Consider the following 22364-nt stretch of genomic DNA (forward strand, 5'->3'; position numbering starts at 1 on the left):
CATGCGTGGATAACTATAACATGTGAGGCCCCTGGTTGGGTCTGCAGCATACTCGGATGAAAGGGTTAACAAATACTCTCCTTTGCTTGAGAATCTGACCTTTGGTTTAACCACCTAGACCTGTTACCCTGGAAGCCAGGTAGATGGTAGGCATTGATTATATTGCTAGGCAGCACTGACTATGGTAAAAATGATCCTTGATTGGTATATCGCATCTGGACTAGGAGGAAGTTTGAATGAGCTGTAAATATTAGATGCGGATGCCATGCTTTAAACTTCCCTGAATGCAGGTCTTTGCATCTAGGAACCCTAGAAACTATGCCAAAGAATTATCACAAGAGCTATTGGCTGTTTAGGGCATGAGGCTTCTTCTCAGGGTAGCTCCTGCACCTGCCAGATATGAATCTTGCACTTTGTACCTGGAACCGTGTCACATGGGGAGACGAGAGTCCCCAGAGGGGTATGTGACCTGCCATTTGCTTGAACTGCTGCAGGCCCTCTGCTGAGGCGAACTCCTGCCACTGCCCTGAAGGCGCGAAACGTGGCCTGTGGTAGTGTTGTGAGCCCACACATTTAATTGAACTTAAGAAAACCTCAGGTGGGCACCTCCCACACCTTATTCCATGTAATGCTTACTACAACTTTGTGAGATGAGAATTTCCATTCCCTGTTACAGAGAAGGAAAGGGAGGCTCAGAAATGTTAAATAATCTGTACAAGTTCACAGAGTCAGAGCTGATGAAGGAAGGCAGGATCTTAACCCAGGTCTTCCAGACTCCAAACTAACTCTCTCCCTTGGAATATATTCCCTCTCCTGGTAACACAGAACATCAGTAAAGGGGACAGGGAAAGTGGGATGGTACAGACTACATGGGGTGTGACACGTCAACCGAAGGGGCGGGAACTTGGTTCTACAGATAGTTGGGGAGCGTCACAGAATTTAAGGTGGGGGAGTGACAGGTCGGATTTGAATTTTTACAAAGATGAGGAGGAAGACAGACAAAGGTGCCTGTTTAGAGTAAGAGTTGGGCCTAAACAGGCTCCTAGATCTTCTCCATCACTAAGATTCTCTGTCCCTTGACATTTTGCACGTAGTGCCAATAAACAGATGCTCAATACAGTGTCAAAGGCAGCAATGTCAAAACCTCATACATGATCAGAAATGAAACTGCACCGAGACTTAGAGAGATCTGGGAGCGTTGATGCACATTCGCACACAATGTGATATTTCAGACTTAACTTGACCCTGTATCACGGTGAATAAAAGCTATACTATATCCCATAGCTATCTATGTAAGACATCGAGCAAGAAAGAGCCTAACTCACAAGTCATTGCAAAGATAAAAGTGTTTTTACAGCAGAAAGAAATTTTCTGATGTTTGGAAAAAACATAAAACCTTTAAGAACAAAAGATGTATTTTAATCACAGCTCTCCTGAAAGTGTATCTATCGAAAACCCTGAAACTTTGATATGATCTATTTCCCAAGAGAACTTTCAAAAGAAAATAGATACCACATTTTTTTCAAGGTAGTTTTTACGTAAAAACCTGCTGAAGCTCAGAAAAAGGGTGAAATGATTTCTTGAACATTCTCTCAGCTTAAGATTCTATGATGAACAGCAACACATGCTTTTAATTAATTAAAATGTTTTAGTTATTTTTAACGTATCTTAAGCATAAGCTTTGGGGGCAAAAAACTTAAAATGCACAATTTTATTTTATTTTATTTATTTTTTTAAACTTGGTCAATGAGTATAAACAATTTTTAATCTTTTAGTTCATATTGCCAAATTGCCTTCAGAAAAAAAATGATCAATTTAAAGATCCACCACTAACATTGAAGAGTACCCATTTTACTACATTTTAAAATGCACAACTTTAATAAATGTTATTGATTGATGGTGTTTATTTAAAACTTAAACATAGACAAGAAAATGAAATGCCTTCACTTTAAAATCAACCATTAATCAGTGATATTAACAATGGTAATACAGAGATTTCACATTGGATTAGAACCAAGTGGGCAATAAGAATTTTAAGAAAAAATCAAATATCTAAAGCTCAAGATACAGCCACTAGAATATAGATAAGCTGGCATTATTATTTATTCCAAAAGTTTGTACAATAATTCAGTGTGTGCCTGTCCTCTCTTTCCACCTCTTTGTTCTCTTTCATAGAAAAGTGACTATTCATAGGAGTAGTTATTTTCAGACTACAAGAATAGCTGGTCTGTCAAGGGACCAATCAACTAGTTGGATATTCTGACATCTCTTATGTTTCCGTTAAGTTCATTCTGCTTGTTACCTGCTAGAGTTTCAATGCCCTCATAGTTGCTGGGCTGACACCCAGCTCTGCTGGTGCAGGTGGAACCGGGAGGGCCTTTCCAGAGACCTTGGGAGACCTCTCAAATGACTGAAAATCAGGCTGATGTTTCAAAAGTGTTTGGCCAACCAATATAATTCAAGTCTGACATGAATTTATTTCTAAAAGACATAACAAATTTCAAACATAACGACCATTTAGCTGTTTCTGAGACTGATCACAATGAACTAAATTTTATTATTATTGTTGCTTGATATTAGGGACTGTTAACAAGAGAATAATCAAAAATTGTATATGTTTGGACAATTTTTACAGAAAAACTCTGCTGAACTGGTAAGAATGCAAATTGGAGAATTTTATTGTAAAGAAACAAGGCATTATTTTCAAACAACCAAACAAATGGCTAGGAACGTGTGATTCTGAATGACGAAAAAAGACTGCTGTAATTAGCAGATTTCATGCACCCCGGTGCTAGTAAGTATTAAAAGCCATTAATGAGTCTTAATAGGTTAAACAGTCTTCTGCACCTATAATTTGCTTGACAAGAATCTTTTTCATTCAAAAAAAAAAAAGTAACAAGCATTAGTCTTGCACTATCCAAATCATCATGATTCACAGAACTCAAGGTGCAACTTTCTGAGGTTCACTAAGCACAGAATTTTCATGCTGGCAGGACTCTTACAGGTCTATCTAACTGAACCTCCGAATTTTGCAGATGAGGAAACTGAGAATCAAAGTGACTTGTTCCCAGATAGAAAGGCTGGCCGGTAAGCAGATCTTAACTCGGCTCCATTGCTCCCAATACAAGAGCTCCTGCTAAAACAAACCACCATATTCTAAGATGCCTTCCTGAAAAGAATGCCGACAATGAGTTGATTACAGCACATACAAGCCTCCTTTGAAATACCTTTGGTTTTACTTTCTACTCAACAAGCACAGATGTCCTTACCACCTGCGTGGCACAGGTAACTGGGGAGAAATGAGACGACCACTGGGCTTGATGCAAACAGTCAGCGTGACATCCTTGTGCAGACACAGGAGGAAGCATGTCTTTCCATCAAACAGAGAGCCACGGGGCCTGCTGCCTAAGAGTGAAATGGAAGCAAAGCCTTCCGTCGCCTACTAAGGATTTCTCCGCATTGCTCAAGAGGCCCCCAGGTGCCAGGCGCACATGTGTGACAGGCAAAGGCGTCCAGGGAAGCCTTGTGAAGTGATCAAGGCCTAAGTCACATCCACTGTGGACCTTCTCGCAAAGAAAAAGGGAGAGAGGGGTTCATGTCCCTGGCACACCTAAAAAATACGGAGTCCTGCGTCAAAAAGGCTTGTAACACTGTACTAGATAATCTGCTAGGTTGCCAATAAGGCCGATTATGGAAAAGGGGGTGGAAGGAGGCTGTAAAGCCAACTAAAAGGAGCTTGCCGAGTATTTACTATTATATATGTCACAGCCTTAAACGTAAGAGCGTTTATTCTCTTCACAAGTTAGGAAACTAGGCCGTCTTACATCTACATAAGAAGCAGCGGAGGTGATGTGGACAAGGTTCCCCAGCCTGTGGTGGTAAAGCTGGAGTTCACACCCAGGTCCCGTTCTCCCGCTCTGCCTCTCACTCCACGGCCTCCCAATGGTCAGGATTAGGGAGAGCGCATACGGTCTTCTAGTGTCAGCCTCTAAGCCCTCCTAGCTCTCAAGTCCAGGGTCGTAAACAGGACTGACACAAAACAGAAGATGCAGTATCAGCCAATGATGTACGAGCACACCCTTCAGGCCAAGCACACCAGGACAGTCCGTTACTCTAGTAAACTCGCTCCTCTGTGACTTCCAGGTCTCTCTCACTGTTGTAGAGGCACACGTGTTTCAGAAACTGCGTCTGAGAGTTAAACCAAAGCCAGAAATAGACTGAGAGAAGGAAGACTGTCCTGGTTAAACTCCAGGGTAAGCTGGGATCCTCTGGACCTTCCAGGCTCAAGCGGGCCTATCCCTGACAGCGTGCCCTGCGGCCACCTCAGCCTTAGGGAAACTGAGCGAGGACGTTCTCCCTGCCCTGCAGATTCAGAGTCACCCCGTGGCTTCCCCAAGATAATCACTCAGAGGGTGCTCTGCTCACAAGCCCCCCACTTATACTAGCATAACTTTCCGCGATCTCATCTACCCGGGATGCTGCCAGAAATCAGAGAGCAAGCAAGAGAGGCTGATGGAGGGCCCGAAGAAGCACCCTAACGTGTACTCGAGTCAACCCGGCAAGAATTTTTTTTTTTTTAATTTTATTTATTTATTTATTTTTGGCTGTGTCGGGTCTTTGTTTCTGTGCGAGGGCTTTCTCTAGTTGCGGCAAGCGGGGGCCCCTCTTCATTGCGGTGCGCGGGCCTCTCACTGCCGCGGCCTCTCTTGTTGCGGAGCACAGGCTCCAGACGCGCAGGCTCAGTAGTTGTGGCTCACGGGCCTAGTTGCTCCGCGGCATGTGGGATCTTCCCAGACCAGGGCTCGAACCCGTGTCCCCTGCATTAGCAGGCAGATTCTCCACCACCGCGCCACCAGGGAAGCCCCGGCAAGAATTTATAGAGAATGCACTCTTCCTCAGGCAGCCAGCCTGCTGCTGGGGGCGGTGATGATGAAGATGGTGATAAGAGTAAGAATTACAGCAGGAGCTATCGCATACTGAATGCTTAGCGGTTACACTCATTCGATCCTCCCCCGAACCCTATAGGGGTAGCTCTTATTGTTATCTATATCTTTGTAATAATAAAAAAAAAAAGAAAAATGAAGGCACAGAGTGGGTAAGTAACTTCCCCAGGGTCACAGCTAGTAACTGGTGGACACAAACACAGACAGTCTGGCTTCCGGGTCTGTACTACCAGCCACTACACAACACTGCACTCTAAATATGAGCGAGGAGTAACATGCGTTATGCGTAGGACTATCCCGCACCCAAAGCCTCCAGTTTAGGCGGGAAGACAGGCGAATAAACCTCCGAGGAGCACAGAAACCAACCCAGGGTTCAGGAGAGGCTCCCGGCAGAGATCTGCTGAATCTAGGTAGGCGCTAACCAGCGGGAGATGGGGAACGGGGGTGCATTCCAGGAGCGGGGTAGCTTTCACTAGGCACTAGGGTGGGGAAACCCATGAAGAGACCGTGGGACTGCAGGCCGATCGCTGGGGCTGTGCACAGGACGTGTGTAGGGAAGGAAGCAGGCGGGCAAGGGCGGGCTAGAACACGAGGGTGCAGAGGTAAGCAGAGGCACGCTCACAAAGCACCCGGCGCGGCATGCGGAGGGCTTACGGGATTTATCTTGGAAGACATGGGAGGCCACGGGAGGGTCTGAACGGGGGGAACCAGCTGCTTTTGGGAACAATCACTGGGTGGTCTAGACGTGATCAGAGGGGATGAACCCAGAGTCAGGCTGAGTGCGTGAGGAGCAGGCAGCAAGGGCTCTTCAGCGAGAGGACAGTGGCATCGACTAAGAGGTGGAGGAAAGTGGAGAAACGTGGAGAAGGAAGTAGCAAAAGTACCTGGTAACTGGCTACCTGCAGGGGGACAGAGAGGAAGCCTAGGCAACAGCACCAGGATTCCGCTTTGGGGACACAGGGAGAGAGAGGTCTGGTGTTCATCCCTCCATGGAGACCCGGAACACTGGAGGAGGAGGGGTCTCATGTAAGTCTCCAAGGAAACCCATCCAACAAAGAGCTCTAAATTCTTCCTTTAAATATTGTCAACAGGGACTTCCCTGGTGGTGCAGTGGTTAAGAATCCACCTGCCAATGCAGAGGACACGGGTTCGAGCCCTGGTCTGGGAAGATCCCACATGCCACGGAGCAACTAAGCCCGTATGCCGCAACTACTGAGACCACGTGCCACAACTACTGAGGCTGCACTTTAGAGCCCACGAGCCACAACTACTGAGCCCATGCACCACAACTACTGATGCCCACACGCCTAGAGCCCGTGCTCCACAAGAGAAGCCATCGCAATGAGAAGCCCATGCACCGCAACGAAGAATAGCCCCCTCTCACCACAACTAGAGAAAGCCGGTGCACAGCAACTAAGACCCAACTCAGCCAAAAACAAAGTTAAAAAAATATTGTTAACGATAATAAGGGTTTGCTCTGTCTTTCCAGCCTATGAGTGATTAGAAAATTCAGAGAGCAGGGTTTGCGCCCAGGAAACAAAGAGGCTGACAGGAGGAGAGGATGGAAAAATAATTAAAAGAGACAACGTGGGAATACAAAGAATACAGCAAAGGGCCCTTTCCATCTCAATGCGGTAATCACAGCACACCTCGAAGGCAGGTTACAGCATTAACCTAAGCATGGAAAAAAGGTTAATTTGTGCTTTATATGCTGTTTTAATAAGCAGGGAAACAGGAAATGGATTTTAGAAAGGCACTAAGAGAAATAGTTCAAGTACAAAATTGTGCTGCAAAAGCTTCTGTTATTTAGAAAATTCACTTAATGTGGAAAAGTTCATTCACCAGGATGATGGCTAAAACATGTGACAGATGCCGTGTCTGTTTTCAGAGGAGAGGGGCCTATCTCTACCGGCTATTCCACCAAAATAAGCCTTCCTCCCTCAGAGCCAGCACCCTATTGTTCCCCTTTGTCAGCTGGAGAAAATCCAGCTGCTCCGTGATTGCTAGAGAGTTTGGGGGCTGGTTTGGTTCAAAGTGACATTGAGCTGGCTCTCATTTGAAGGCCACAGACTGCTCCCTTGGCAGTTCCTTCAAAAATTCTGAGAGAAAAAGAGAAAAACCATTGCCAGGCACAAGATGAACCGGTGTTGACTGTGTTCCTTACCTGTTCCTTATGATGATTTCACCGCAGGACTGGCAATAAAACGTGCAACATTCTTGGGCTTGGGAGCTTTGATTAAACACTGAGATCGGTTCTAGAGGAAATCAAGGAAACAGCAAATCTTAGAGGTTTGGGACAAATCCATTAACATACTTAGAGTTTAATAGCAGCAATAAATTACCACCAATAAGCACTGCTTATGATCTACCCAGAAGTACCCATTTAGTTAGTATTATCTGATGACTCAAGCAGAAGCAAATATTGGGAAGTGTTTTCAAAAACAGATTTTGCTACATGTTTCAGAGTTAGGTATTGCCCTAAATTATCTGTGTAACATAGATAACTCGTTATTTCTCTCATTCTGGAAATACCAACATTAAGGATAAGAGAAAAGGAGCTATTTCTTTCACATCCAGCTGACTACTCAGAGCGTCCCCGTTCTCAGCTTTCCTCTGCTACGCTTAGGGACAGTTTTTCATCACTGTGACTGCTGGTAAACAGACTTCTTAAATTTAATTCGATTTAAACAAGGTTGATGTCCGCTCTGGCATCTTACCAGTACGTACAAACAAAATCAATCTTGAAATTGGTCTTTATTGGGCAGGTCCCGGGGAATGAAACGGCTCCTAAGAAGAGTTCCATCTTCCAAGAGTGAAACTCAATTTCTGATTAAAGCTGTGGGAAAACATATATTTCCCATAGAATATGAAACAGCAGTATAAGACAGTATGTTTCCTTAGTTTCCGTTATTTCATTCACGAAGGAAACTTTCATTTCCAAAAAAGCCCAAAATACAAAAAACCAAACCCACAAAAATATTTGTCTACTAAAAAAAGTCTGAAGAAATGAGGTTATATCCATTAGAATCAAGCAATTTGAATTTGGTTTATGTTACTTTATATTTTAAGATTAAAAAAAATAATTGATGTGAGAAAGTTTAAGCCTTAAGAGTTAAAAATTCTTCTGTTTAATTTCTAGGACTGCCCTGTAGCACTAAAGTGAAACAAACAGTATTCTTTAGCTCTGAGCAGATAATAAGTAGACCTGGGTAAGACATCCAAAATTTTCTTTTCAGAACCAATAAACAAATTTTCAGTGACACACTGCCCTCTGCTGCTCACCCAGGATGATGCAGGCTCAGGTTCAAGTCAGAGCCTTCTGATACAGGGGCATCCTGGGAAGCACTGCCTCCTGGGGATGAATCTAATGCTGGTGCTACATCAGATTTTACTGCAGCCAGTTCTGGGTCAAAGGTCACGTCTGACTTATGCATTCAAAACAGTGTAACAATATGTCTACTGTAGTCCTTAAAAGAGCATTCTTACAGTTGAAAAGTCAACTCTGTAAAAACCCTGAAACATAGATTGAATGCTATAAACGTTAAGACTCGCTTCCTACCACAGATTTTGATTCAAGTTTACATCAGTATGCACCTATTTGATATTTATTCATTCGGCAAATATTTATTCACCACCTATTATGTGGAAAGCACTAAAGCAATTAAATACTGAGGAATCTATTTTGCATACCCCTTCATGCACTGCAGAACAGGGCTTTGAATGTTTTTCCTCTTCAGACTGTTGAGTAAAATATGTGTTAAAAATGTAAAGAAATTGGAGACCCATGAATGCCAACAACAGATGCAAACCAACACACAGCAGTCAATTTATTTTGTCCAACAGTTAAAACTAGACAGTAATGTTTGCTGATTTAAATTTTTAAAAATAGTTCAAGTTCTGCTATTTAACTGTTATAGAATATGGGTAGGCAACATACCAATTCTGTCTCTGGAAGGTCTCCGTACCTCCTCATTATAGGACCTAAAATCATGGTCCCAGAAAACTAGCAGAAGATCTGAAAACACTCCACTGTGGCTTTCACGCCTGCCTTTCTCCAGTTTCCTGATGTGACACAAGATTCCTGTTGTGGGTACTGTTCCTCATCGCTAAAGACAGGTGATGACGTCACAGGAGCCAGACTCCCAAGGCTTCTTCCCTGAAACAACACTTCCCCTGCCCACCATGAGGCACCCTCAGAGCATCTATCTCCCATCTTAACGGCCCCATTCTTCTTTCCATGGTTATTCCAACAGTCATTCTTAGGTTTATCCTATGCCACTTCAGCCCCAGGACATTTCTTTCCTCAAACCAACCCTGCTCAACTCAGACTAGTTATTCACTAATCCAGCACTTGAGCAAAATCATTCTCCAACAAAAAAGGAACGAACTCCCTCTACTTCTCTTTCGTTTCAAAAGCCAAGACAGAGATTCCAGGGAACACCTGACAACTCCTAAACAGCGCTTCAGTACAATCCTGTCGACCGCCCTTGGGGCTGCATGGAGAAATGCAGATGAAAGGCTTCGCATCCATGAGGCAACAGGGAAATCTCAAGTGCATCTATAAGAACTATAATCCTTCTCTGAGAACGAGTATCACATCCAGCTGTTACAGCCTCCGTTTCCCCTTTTTGCATCATTTTTAATCCTCCGAAGCATATCACTCACATGGCAAAGAGGCGATGAACCAGTGAGGTCATTCGATAAATTATTGCGAGAAACATTTCTACTGCCTTTCTGAATCAATGTGCCAACAACAAAATACTGGAAGTATCACAGGCATAGCAACAATCAAAGTCAAATGATGCATCAAACTCAATTTCAGAATCTTTATATGTACTGTTCTCTCTAGTTAGAAACGTCCCGGACTTCCCTGGTGGCGCAGCGGTTAAGAATCTGCCTGCCAGTGCAGGGACATGGGTTCGAGCCCTGGTCTGGGAAGATCCCACATCCCATGGAGCAGTTAAGCCCAAGAGCCACAATTACTGAGCCCGCGCGCCTAGAGCCCGTGCTCCGCAACAAGAGAAGCCACGACAATGAGAAGCCCATGTACCACAATGAAGGGTAGCCCCTGCTCACTGCAACTAGAGAAAGCCCACATGCAGCAATGAAGACCCAACGCAGCCAAAAATAAATAAATAAAATTAATTAATTAATTAAATGTCCCTACATGGATGCAATCACTTCCATCATTCAGTTCTCTGGTCAAACGCTGCTTTCTCAGAGTGGCGTTCCCTGACCCTCATCTGCCACTAGTCACGCCCTATCCCATTATTCTGCTTTACTTTGCCCACAGCACTTACCTCTGTATCCAAATAACTTGTGTGTTCATTACCTGTTCCCACTGATTAGAATCTTAAGCCCCATGAGGGCAGAGACCTTCCTAGCTTGCCCACTTCTGTACCCCAGCACCTAGATCAATGAGCTAATATTTGTTGAATGAATGAATTTCTACGTATTGTTTTAATATCAACCAGGTCTTGCGCGATTGCCATCTGATTTCATCTTCCTATCAACTCTGTGAGCCAGGTTTTTTACAATTAAAGAAACAAAGCAGGGAGTATGTGGGAAATCTCCGTACCTTCTGCTCAATTTTGCTGTGAACCTAAAACTGCTCTTAAAAAAAAAAAAAAAGGGCAGGCTATTAGGAAAACAAAACAAAACACTTAAAAAAACCCCAAAGAAACAAAGCCTCAGAAAGGTTAAGTAACATGTTCAATTGCATGCAGCTAATAACGGGCAGAGCTGGCAAAAAAACATATGTCTTCTGGACCCCCAGCTCATTCCATGCAGCTGATGAGCAGTGATTTTCACCTGGGAAAAGTTCAACCTTTCAAAGGAAAAAAAAAAATCACCTCTGACTTATAATGAAAAAGCAAATGCAGAAACAGGACCGCCAGCACTACTCACTTGTGGAGAATTCCGCCCGCGCCTGCAGCCGCAGGTGCAGCCCGTCCCCAGCCACGTGCTGCAGCCCGCGGCAGGAGGACGGGACAAGCCTGACCCCTGCTGGCAGCCAGAGCTCCGTGCAGCCGCCAGGGCTTTTCATCTGGAGCGAGGTCGGCGTTATGCAAACATCCATGGGCAGACCTCCTTCGTTTGGATCGCTGGGAATGAAAAATAACACACAAGAAATTATTTCTCATTGATGAAAGCCACATTATGAAAGAAACAAAAACGGCCAAGGAGCTCTCTGTTCCTCTTCAATAAGGGCCCTGAATTTAGTCTCTGTCGTGGAAAAATAGCAGTGAACTGATCGTAAAGGAAACTAATCTATACTAGGTTTAGATGAGGTCAGAGAGTACTTTTCGCTGTCACTGTAACAGGAAAGTTCAGAGACATATTTTTCATTCTTGCTTCTTCTTTTTTTTATGGTAACGATGCATTTTTAAGCATGTACTCTTTCCCACTGCCAATGATCCTGAGTGCCAACTCTCTCCTCTATCCCAGTACTTCCTCCATCTACTCCAGCCCAGACCTCCCCCTGGGCTGCTCCTAGATCTGCTGCACAGCCTGCCACTTCGCTTCCTCACCCCTGACTCTTCCCTCCCACCAGTCTCCCCGACTTCCGCTTCTGCAAACCAGCACAATGGAATGCTAGTCTGTCATGCACCACGCACTTGTTCATCAAAGTATTTTTGGTCAGAGAATTCAACAAGGCAGCGTTAAGACGGTGGCTTATTCACCTTTGCATCCCTTGATCCTAGCATGATTTCGACATTCATTCACTCACTCAACACACGTTTTTTGAGTTCTACCATGTGCCAGGTACTGGGAATACAATGATTAACAAGATATTTCCTCTGCACCCCACAACCCCAAGCAGGGGACAGGCTAGTAAACAGGAATGATCAAGGGAGCATTAAAACTACGTTGCACTTATTCATAATACAGGGGACTAAGGAAGCACGTGGAGGGGGGCAGCAACTATCTTAGGCCAAGCACTAAGCAAATGTTATGTGAATAATGAATGGATGAGTTAGTGACATATTCTAGCTTCTGAGACCAGCATTTCAATGTTTTACTTTACTTACAGTAAATTAGAGTAAAGCATTGGTATTTCATATACAGGATTTTGATAAGGAAGCCAGGATTACGTAAAACAAAAGGTACAGGAGAAAAAACTTTGTCAATTTTAAGAATAAACAAATAATGAAGAAAACAATCTAGTGATGCATGAATACCAGGCATGAAAGGACTTACTAATCCAGTCCACGACAAACACAAATCACTTGGTGCAGGCAATAGAGTAAAACACAGTTGCTGTCTACCAGGCACCAAAAGGACAGAAGGGTATGAAGACATATAGAGATGATACTCCTACGAAGTTGAAATATGCTCAGCATTGCACCAGAGGAGCAAAGCACCTGGACACCCTCTTAAGTGCTGACAGCAAGAGCAGGCCATCCACTCAGTGTCACTGAAGTGCAGAAGGTGGGCCATTCACTTGAATGTCATCCAAGTAGAGAGGTCATACCGTGTGTTCAGGTGTGAATCTTGGTCAGGCCTCCTATTTTGCCTTAGAAAATTTTAAAACTACTTTCTGGCTAGTTCCTTTTAGAAGTGTGCAGATCTGCACTTAATTGGCAACACAGAATATCAAGAACCTGAGTCTTGGGACTTCCCTGGCGGTCCAGTGGTTAGGACTCCAAGCTTTCACTGCTGAGGGCATGGGTTCGATCCCTGGTCAGGGAACTAAGATCCTGCAAGCTGTGCAACGTGGCCAAAAGTTTTTTTTTTTTAATTTTTTTGACGTGGACCATTTTTAAAGTCTTTATTGAATTTGTTATAATATTGCTTCTGTTTTATGTTTTGGTTTTTTGGCAGCAAGGCATGTGGGATCTTAGCTCCCCAATGACCAGGGATCAAACCCACACCCCCTGCATTGGAAGGTGAAGTCCTGACCACTGGACCACCAGGGAAGTCCCCCAAAATTAAAAATTAAATTAAATTTTAAAAAAGAAATTATTAAAAAAACAAAACAAACCTGCGTCTTTTCCAGGGAAGACAGACTCAAACTCTTGAGTCAAAAGTCTAGTCTTCAGAAATGATGTTTAAGAAATAATAATCCTCTAAAGTAGATGTCAGAAAACTTTTTATATAAAAGGTCAGATGGTAAACATTTCAGATTTTATAGACCATATATGGTTTCTGAGGCATAGTCTACTTTTTTTTCTTCCTAATGACCCTTTAAAAAATATAAAATCCATTCTTAGCTCATAGACTGTAACAAAACAGGCCGTAGGTTAGATCTGGCCCCTAGGCTGTAGTTTGCCAACCACTGCTCTAAAGATACACAATTTGTTCAGTTTGGTACTTCAGCGATTTTCAAACTAGACTGTGCAGTTGGCACTTGGAAGTGTCTCAAGGGAAACCACTGGGTTCCTAAGTCCCCTGTCTGCCCACCTCTGGCATACCACCCTTTCCTCCCTTCCTCTTCCTGAAAAATGCAGCCCATTACATAGGGCAAAGAAAGATAGGTATCTTCGAAAGGGTGGGAGAACCACTGAAGCCTGGGGTAGATCTGAGAAACCCAGCAGGGTGAGGAGAGCACCCACCAGGAGGGCCACCCAGCAAGGATGTCAGGTTCCCAGAGGAGAAAGGAGGAAATGTGAGCAGCAGGTGGGGGGGCAGCTCAGCATGGAGTTTCAGAGCCTGTCTTAGTCTGCTCAGGTGCCTATAACAAAACACCACACAATGGGTGGCTTAAACAACAGACATTTATTTCTCCTAGTTCTGGAGGCTGGGAAGGTCAAGATCAAGATGCTAGCAGTTCTTAGGGAGGACCCCCTTCCTGGCTTGCAGATGGCTGCCTTCTCACTGTATCCTCACATGGCAGAGAGAGGAAGCGTTGGCGTCTCTTCCCATAAGGACACTAATCCCATCATAGTGGCTCCACACTCGTGACCTCATTGAAACCTAATTCTCTCCCAAAGGCCCCATCTCCTAATACCATCACATTGGGGTAGAGCTCTAACATATGCATTTTGAGGGAAAAGAAACATTCAGTCCGTAACAGAGCCCAAGCAGCTGAGGAGAGTGTCAACACTGAGCGGAGGGAAGGGAAGTGGCAAAGGATGCCAGCGGAAGATTAATTGCATAGAGTGGAACTGACCAAGTAAATACATGTCATGAGGATGATGGAAACCAGGATTCTCACTGTGGGAGAACAGCTACAAAGAGGGAAAGGGAGAAAACCAGAATGGATCCTACAGTGGTAGACTAGAATCTAAAATACCTGGGTGAAGTCATGGTTTCTAATGCATATAAATAGATACAGTAACATATATAGGTGTATATGTATGTGTATTATGATATATTTACAAACACACACATATACATGCATACATAAACACAATACATATGTCATACATACACACTCTAGTTCTGTCTGCTAGTGGGCCTGGGAGAAGTGACACTCCAATAGTAATGAGCACACTCTGTGCCCAGATCTTGGTTTCTAAAGGTCATTTTCCACTTAAAAACAAAATGAACAAAAATGAAACAAATCACAGTTCCTTGGAAAAATAACTACATCCAGGGCTGGGAGAGGAAAAGAATGAGATGAGCCTGAGCCTGGCATATCTTGCTGGGCAACTAAGTAAAGAAGAAATCAAAGAATGTCAAAACAAACAAACAAAAAACCAAAAAAACCCAGAAAACACAGAAATCATCTTGAAGGGACTCCCCCTGGCCACATCTGGTTGTAATTTGAGAAAAAAGTAACCCAGTGAATGAAACAGAGCTATGGGTCCATACTGATATGAATAAATGAATGACTATATGTCAATTAAAAATAATAATAAATAAATGAATAAAATGAAAGTATGATGAGGAACAGGGCATTTACATAGTCTCAATTAATACTTATTGATAATGAAAAGAATTATTAATATCAATTAATACTTATTGATAATGAAAAAAAAGGGCAATTTATGGTGGAGAAGCCCGGCAGATACCACCTTATTTAAGTTCTCAAAGTTAACCTGAACTTTAATGGAACATATCAAAATCATGTGCCACCTGAGAGGATGCAGTGAGAACACAGCATCAATTTTGTGATATTCCTGCCAAAGATGTATAACCTGAACGTAATCTTGAGGAAACATAAGACAAAACCAAATGGAGGAATATTCTACAAAATAATTGGGCTGTAATCTTCGAAAGTGTCAGGATCATTAAAGTCAAGGAAACTGAGGACCTCTTCCAGATTGAAAAACGAAGGAAACATGAGGATGCAATGCATGATTCTGAGCTGGATCCCTTTGTATTACACGTATTAAGTAGACAACTGGAAACACTTGAATAAGGTCTGAGTATGAGATGGCAGTAACATATTTCCCAGTTTTGAGTGCTGCGTGCTGGTTTTGTAGGAGAACGTCCTTATTTGTAGGAAATCCACAGTAACGTATTCAGGAGTGACAGCGACTTACTCTCAAGTTTGAGATTATTCCAAAACAAAGTTTTTGAGACCCCCTAATTGCCCACACTTTTTATATGTGAGGCTTTTGTCACTATCCTCTTGTATGATTTCAGGCATCACACCCTGCTTGAAACTATCTAATAACCTCACATCTCAACTCTGAGTCCGAGCTAAGGTCCTTTCAATGGTCTCTAACACCCAGTAATATACTAGAGGCAACTGTTAACATTCCAGGCATTTTGCAAGCCAGTTGACCTCACTTTGGTAGTTTGCTATCATCTATGGTGAAAGTATTCCCACCACAGGAATCAGCAAGTGCTGCAGATCAGGAAGAATGTTTTTGTCTGTTTGGTTTTCCTGGAGAACAGGTCATTGAACATTTTCCAGCACACCACTGCAAGACCCTTTACTATGTGCTTCACCAGCCCACCCACATCTCTCTGAACTAGGCACCACCTCATACTTTCTGTTCTCTCACAGGGCAACAGTCTTCCACTGGGAATAATACAGTCCCAGATCTCACCCCTTTCAGTTTATTGCTCCACTGTTGCTTTCTTATTCAGAATAAGGGGTTGGAATTTTTTTCCCTACCCCTTTTTGTTTTATTTTCTGCTAGGTACATATCTCTATTCACTATAACATATATAAATATTTGTGTATTTTCTGCCTACCTCTTGCCACCATTAGACTGTAAGCTCAATGAGAGCAAGTATTTTTGTCTTTGCTTTGTTCTTAGTGTTCACAGCCATATAACCAGCACCTAGAATCTGAGTTTTGGGCCCCAGAATAGGAACTCAGTAAACGTCTGTGAATTTAATAAATGAATGGCCAAGGTTTATCCCAGGAATGCTAAGATGGCTTAATATAAATAGATCGTTTCTAATGCAATTCACAGAAGTAAAGACTAAAGGAAAAAATATGACCATCACAATACACGCAGAAATCCTTAAGGAAAACACAGGATCTATTCATGATGAAAACCCTTAGTAAACTAGGAATAGAAAGGAACTATAGGGCTTCCCGGGTGGCACAGTGGTTAGGAGTCTGCCTGCCAATGCAGGGGACGTGGGTTCGAGCCCTGGTCCGGGAGGATCCCACATGCCGTGGAACAACTAAGCCCGTGCACCACAACTACTGAGCCTGCGCTCTAGAGCCCACGAGCCACAACTACTGAGCCTGCGTGCCACAACTGCTGAAGCTCGCACGCCTAGAGCCCGAGCTCCGCAACAAGAGAAGCCACCGCAATGAGAAGCCCGTGAACCACAGGGAAGAGTAGCCCCTGCTCGCCACAACCAGAGAAAGCTGCACGCAGCAACGAAGACTCAACACAGCCAAAAATAAATAAATAAATTTATTTTAAAAAAAAGAAAGCAACTATGCAGTCTACCAAACAGATTCGCCAAAAGTCAACATCATCACACCTAATGATGAAATGCTAGAAGCAGTTCTTTTAAGATTAGGGAAAGAATAAAAATCATATCATTTACATTAACTGCAAATAGACTAAAAATTCTAATTAAAATGCAGAGATTGTCAGAATGGATTTTAAAAAACTCCGCCCAGTACATGCTTTTAAAATTTTACACATAAAGACACAGGTTGAGAGTAAAAGGGTAGAAAAAGACATACCATGCAAACAGTATAGTCAGCTGATTTCTGACAAAGACATTGAGTTATATCAGTGGAAGAAATGACAGCCTTTTAACTAATGGTGATGGAACAACTGGGCATCCTTATAGAAAAGCAATGAACTTTGACCCCACCTCATGCCAAATACAAAAACTAATCTGACATAATCACAGACCTAAATGTAAAAGCTAAAACTATGTAACTCCTAGAAAATAAACATAGGAAAAAAATCTCACAAGCTGGAGGTAGGCAAAGATTTCTTAAGGACACAAAAAACACTAACCATTAAAGAAAAAAATGCAATAAACTGGATTTCATTATAATTAAGATTTTCTGTTCATCAAAAGACACAATTAAGAAAATGAAAAGTTACAGATTGGGAGAAAATATTCACATACTCACAGGCATACATGAAAAAGGTCTTGTTTCCAGACTATATAAAAAACTATTTAAATTCAACAATAAGACAAACAACTTGATATTAGAAGACACTTGACAAAGGAACATATATAAATGACCAAAAAGCAAATGAAAAGGTACTCAACATTATTAATCAGGGAAATACAAATTAAAATGACGAGATACTACTTTATACCACCAGAATAGCTAAATAGAAGACTGACAACACTAAATGCAGGCGAGAATGTGAAGCCATTGGAATTCATTTTTTTCTGGTTAGAGTGTAAACTGGTACAATCACTTTGGAGAACTGTTCAATGGTTTCTCAAAAAGTAAAGCCCCCATCTACCCTATGACCCAGCAAAAATACTTACACAAAAATGTATGGCAGCTTTGGGAATTCCCTGGCAGTCCAGTGGTTAGGACCCCACGCTCTCACTGCCAAGGGTCCTGGGCTCAATCCCCAGTGGGGGAACTAAGATCCAGCAAGTCACACAGTGTGGACAAAAAAAAAAAAAAAATGTATGGCAGCTTAATTCATAACAAGCAAGCTCTAGAAACACACAAAATATCCAGCAATAGATGAATGGATAAATGAATCATCGTATATTCATACAGTGGAAAACTACTCAGCAGGAAAAAAAAGAATGGTCTATTGATATATGCAATGACATAGATGAAACATGAATCTCGCAAACACTGTTGAAGGAAAGCAGCCAGAAACAAACAAGTACATATTGTATGAATCCATTTATACATAGTTCAAGAACTGGCAAGCTAATCCTTGTTGAATGAAATCAGAACAGTGGTTGCTTTTAGGGTTGGGGGAATTGACTGGTGATAAAGCTCAACAGCCAAAGGCCACCAGGGACAAAACAGGAGTCCAGCAAAGTTAGGTTTGTTAACTTGCTGAAAGAAGGGAGAGTTATCCAGGGGAACCATGAAGGGCCCCTTTGACGAGAGGAAGGAGGGAGGTTGTCTTGTTTCGTTTTGTGTAAGGTGTGGGCTCCGAATAACCTTACAAGGTGAATTTGAGTTGGACGTGCAGCACAAATTTATTTGAACTCATGATTTGAGAAAGGGCGGGGGAGGACGCAGGGGAGAAAGAGAGAAAGAAGAGCAATAAACATCGTCCCCATTTTACAATTGAAAACATTCAAATGAAAGGATTCTACTCTGGTGAAGAAGCTAGGATTGAATCCAGTTCTCAGGCCAAATCCCAAACTGCCACACCAGACATCCGGCTGGTTTCAGGAAAAGAGAAGGCTAAGCATCAGTCTACCTCGGAGTGGCGCTGTGTAATAAAATGTTCAGGATTTTAACGTCTAATTTACTCTGTTTGAAACAGTGGTCACAAGGGAATAGTCGAGGTCCCATGTACTACCAAACCAAAAAAAGAGAACACTCTTCCTAACAGTTTCTTATTTGTGTAATGAATAAGCAAGTTAGACGCGTGCAGACTTCGCACTGGAACTCCGAATATGAATAAAAGAATGAGCTCCAACAAGAAGTCTGCAAGCTTTGTTAGTCGTTCACTGAACACACGTTTACTGAACCAGTGTGTCCGTTCCTTTGCATAGAGAACAGTTTGGGGAGGAAAAAATAACACCGGAGTTTATTTACAAAACAGGAAGCTCTCACATTGGAACAGATTTCTTACAACGAGGATCCCAAAGAGGCAATTAAAACATTTTTTGCACTGTTTTGTTGGAAACGCAGGGCACTGTCAACGGTGTGGTACATTAGGTATCCTCAAACTTTAATGTGCATCTGAATCCCGGGAAACGTGTTAAAATCTAAGTTCTGATTCGGTAGTGCTGATGTGGAGCTAAGACTGCATTTCTAAAAAGTTCCCAGGTGATGCTGAGATTGCCAGCTGAGGGGAGACTAGGGGCGCGCGCGGGGGCGAGTAACTCGACTTTGAGTAACCTAGAAGCTCTAAGCAACTGGAAAAAATAAATTCAAAATCCCGTCCTTCCGAGGGAGGCGGAGCCTGCCTGGCCAGCGGAAAAGCGAGCTAGGCTTGCGCGTGGGAGCCCGCACTCTACCGCCCGCCTTACCCCAGGATTAGCAGCGCGCTCTGCAGCCGTTTCCGCACCTCCAGGAACACGCGCGCCTCCGCCGCAGCCGCCGCCATGGCGGGCACCTAGCCAGGGGCTCCGGTGACGCCGGGCAGCAGGGCCGGAAAGAGGCTGCACATGCGACCCAAGCCGGAGCAGGAGCAGCAGCGGCGGCGGTGTGGGCGGCGCGGGCCTCCGGGACCCGGAGGTCGGCTGCCCGCCAGCCCACAGCGCCACCTGCCGGGAGAAGAGCGCGCCGCCGCGAGGACTCCATCTGGGGGGCGTGGCAGTTTCAAATCCCGGCTTTGGGTCTGAGCGCGGAGAAAGATGGGCGGGGGGGGGGGGGGGGGGGGGAGCCGAAGTGTCCTCCCAGGGTGCCACCTGATGCATCCGGCTCCCTGGAAATGACCTTCAAAGTCAGACCCCCAGTGCAGTGCTTTGGGTAGCGTGGGTAGGGAGGAGACTGGACGAGAGGGAGATGATGGAGAGGGGTCGTCGGTATAGCCGGGCACTGTCCCCAGGAGGCCAGAGAGCCGAACTCCCCACCCCAAACACACTGTATCTTGGATTTTTTTGTTTTTGTTTTAATGAACTACGGTCGGTTTTTGTTTTTTCTGTGTTTTAATGAACGCTAGTCGGCCGTTTGGTAGCTCTGTCTGAGGCAACAAATGTCCAGGACTGACGTGGCATTGCTTCTGAATTTAGACCCAATCGCTCCAGGATGGAAACGATTGCAAAAATGTGAGAAGTTTTCTGTTATCTATGCAGAAGAGAGTGTGGTTAAATCCAGTATCATGAAGCACAGGATCAAGCATTCCCATGACTTTTGAAAAGAGGAAGATGAGAATGACTCCATATGTACATTTCTGCTCTTCACTTTTGCAAAAGTAAAAACTGACTCAGGGAAGTTGTACTATCATTGCTACTAGAAGATGTTTCTGGAAAGTTTGACCCAGTAAAGAAAAGGATCTAATATAATGTAAGTACTTATCATGGGAGAATATTAAAATATAAGGCCATGGTAGTATTATAATGAAAATTCTTTTCAAACAAGAGGCTTTAAAAAAATAGAAACAATGATTGCTTGTATGTAGAAAATCGTATGTTTATTGATTTTCTACTTTATCATTTCAAGGTCACAATTATCACACACCAAACGTATTAATTTGAAGATTTTCCAAATAAATAATAAAGCCATGTCCCTAGAGATACTAGTTAAAGACAATTTTTCTGAAATCTATATTTGGAGTTTTTAAAGTTTATTGTTTTGCCTCACAAATTCCTGTATCCATCAGAATAATTAAAAATCATGGATGGAGGTAACACAATTAAAAGAATTAAGTTTACTGCTATTTCATCTCAATGGTGATGAAGGGTGATGGTTTTGATGGAAGAAATTTTCACATATTAAGATATAGGGAAGTCATTCTGGCTTATACAGGGTTTAACTTGAACTTTAGGCTAACCAAAACAGCCTATCTGTGGCCTATTAAATATGCATTGAGGACTTCCCTGGCGGTCCAGTGGTTAAGACTCTGTGCTTCCACTGCAGGGGACGTGGGTTCAATCCCTGGTCTCGGAACTAAGATCCTGTATGCCACCTGGCACAGCCAAAAAAAAAAAAAAACACATCGTGCATCTACTTTAACGATTAAAGAAAACATGCATTAAAAAAAAAATGGAGTAACTGTGGTTCAGGCATTCCAAATGGAGCCAAGGTGGTCATTGTGGACATAGTTTCAGACACGTTCTTGTATTACTGAGAACTTAAATTTTCTGAACTGTATCAGACTCAAGGCCGCCACCAGCCATTCTCAAAACAATATCTGCTAGCAGCTGCCAGCTGCAAACTTATAGTCTCAAGGTCTCCCCTTGTAACTACACAACCATTTCAGACCCCAACCAATCCTTACGTAACAAGCACCCGTACTTCTTGCCAGCTCCAATCCTAATTCTTGACAAATAATTTATGTAATTTTGGGCCTTTTCCCTTTATAAGCTGCCCCCATTTTGTAGTCCAGTGGAACACAATTCAAGTGCTTCTTCAATCTGTGTCTCCCAGGCTATAGTCCTCAATTTGGCTTAAATAAAACTCTTTTTTCTTTCTAATATATATGATATATTGGTTTATTGATTATTTCCCTCCACAATTTCGACTCCTTATGCCTTCTACCTTTAATTCTCAAAGCTATTAAGTGCCTAAATACTGACACATTATATTGAAATATAACTTTTTTTTTTTTCTTTGTGGGCCACTCGTCTTGCGAGATCTTAGTTCCCTGACCAGGGATTGAATGTGGGCCACGGCAGTGGAAGTGTGCAGTCCTAACCACTGGACCACCAGGGAACTCACTATATACCATTCTTAACACAGCATGCTCTTCATAATTGATGTTTCATTATTTTTAAGAATTGTTATATTTCATGTATTCATGTATTTCACATTCGCAAAAGAAATCAATCATTTTTTTCACCCTACATTTTAGGCAAAAGGGTGCAATTCTTGTAACAACATGATTCTAGGGTTCTAGAATGAAAATATCTCCTAATGTGATAACAACTATTTGTCTCCTAACTTCACAAGTCCTTTAACCTCTCTGTGCTTGGGGTTCCTTAATATTGAGGAATTAAACAATTAGTTAAACAATTTAAACAAATACTTAAATAATATTTAAAAGCTATTTTCAACTCCTAGCATCCCTTCCATCTCTCCACCCATCATGATGGGGCTGGCGTGTGGAAAACACCTGCTACACCCCTTTCCAGGTCCACTCCCTCAATTGGTGGTGATAGGCCGCTTCCCCGACAGTCCGCTTGAGGGCGCTGTGGCTACAGCTAGCGCCGGGAGGCAAGGAGTGGACCGGGGGCGGGGATCGAGGGCCGAGGACGTCGACGCCGGCGTGGGCGCGAGCG

General features: G+C 43.1%; 2 protein-coding genes across 2 annotated transcripts in view; one reads left to right on the forward strand and one right to left on the reverse strand.

Moving 5' to 3' along the window:
* Positions 1–19624, reverse strand: part of UBE3D (ubiquitin protein ligase E3D) — a 145370-nt gene extending 125746 nt beyond the window's left edge. The window contains exons 1-3 of the mRNA XM_068551048.1: positions 19452–19624; positions 10851–11047; positions 7108–7198 (exon numbers count right to left, since the gene is read on the reverse strand). Coding sequence (XP_068407149.1) covers positions 7108–7198; positions 10851–11047; positions 19452–19528 — 365 coding nt within the window. The 5' untranslated portion in view covers positions 19529–19624. The remainder of the gene's footprint in view (positions 1–7107; positions 7199–10850; positions 11048–19451) is intronic.
* Positions 19625–20237: 613 nt separating this feature from the next.
* Positions 20238–22364, forward strand: part of DOP1A (DOP1 leucine zipper like protein A) — a 112210-nt gene continuing 110083 nt past the window's right edge. Inside the window, exon 1 of the mRNA XM_068551678.1 lies at positions 20238–20430. The gene's annotated coding sequence lies outside the window, so the exon portion shown is untranslated. The remainder of the gene's footprint in view (positions 20431–22364) is intronic.

This window comes from Eschrichtius robustus, chromosome 9, assembly GCF_028021215.1.
Source record: "Eschrichtius robustus isolate mEscRob2 chromosome 9, mEscRob2.pri, whole genome shotgun sequence".
Taxonomy (NCBI): Eukaryota; Metazoa; Chordata; class Mammalia; order Artiodactyla; family Eschrichtiidae; genus Eschrichtius; species Eschrichtius robustus.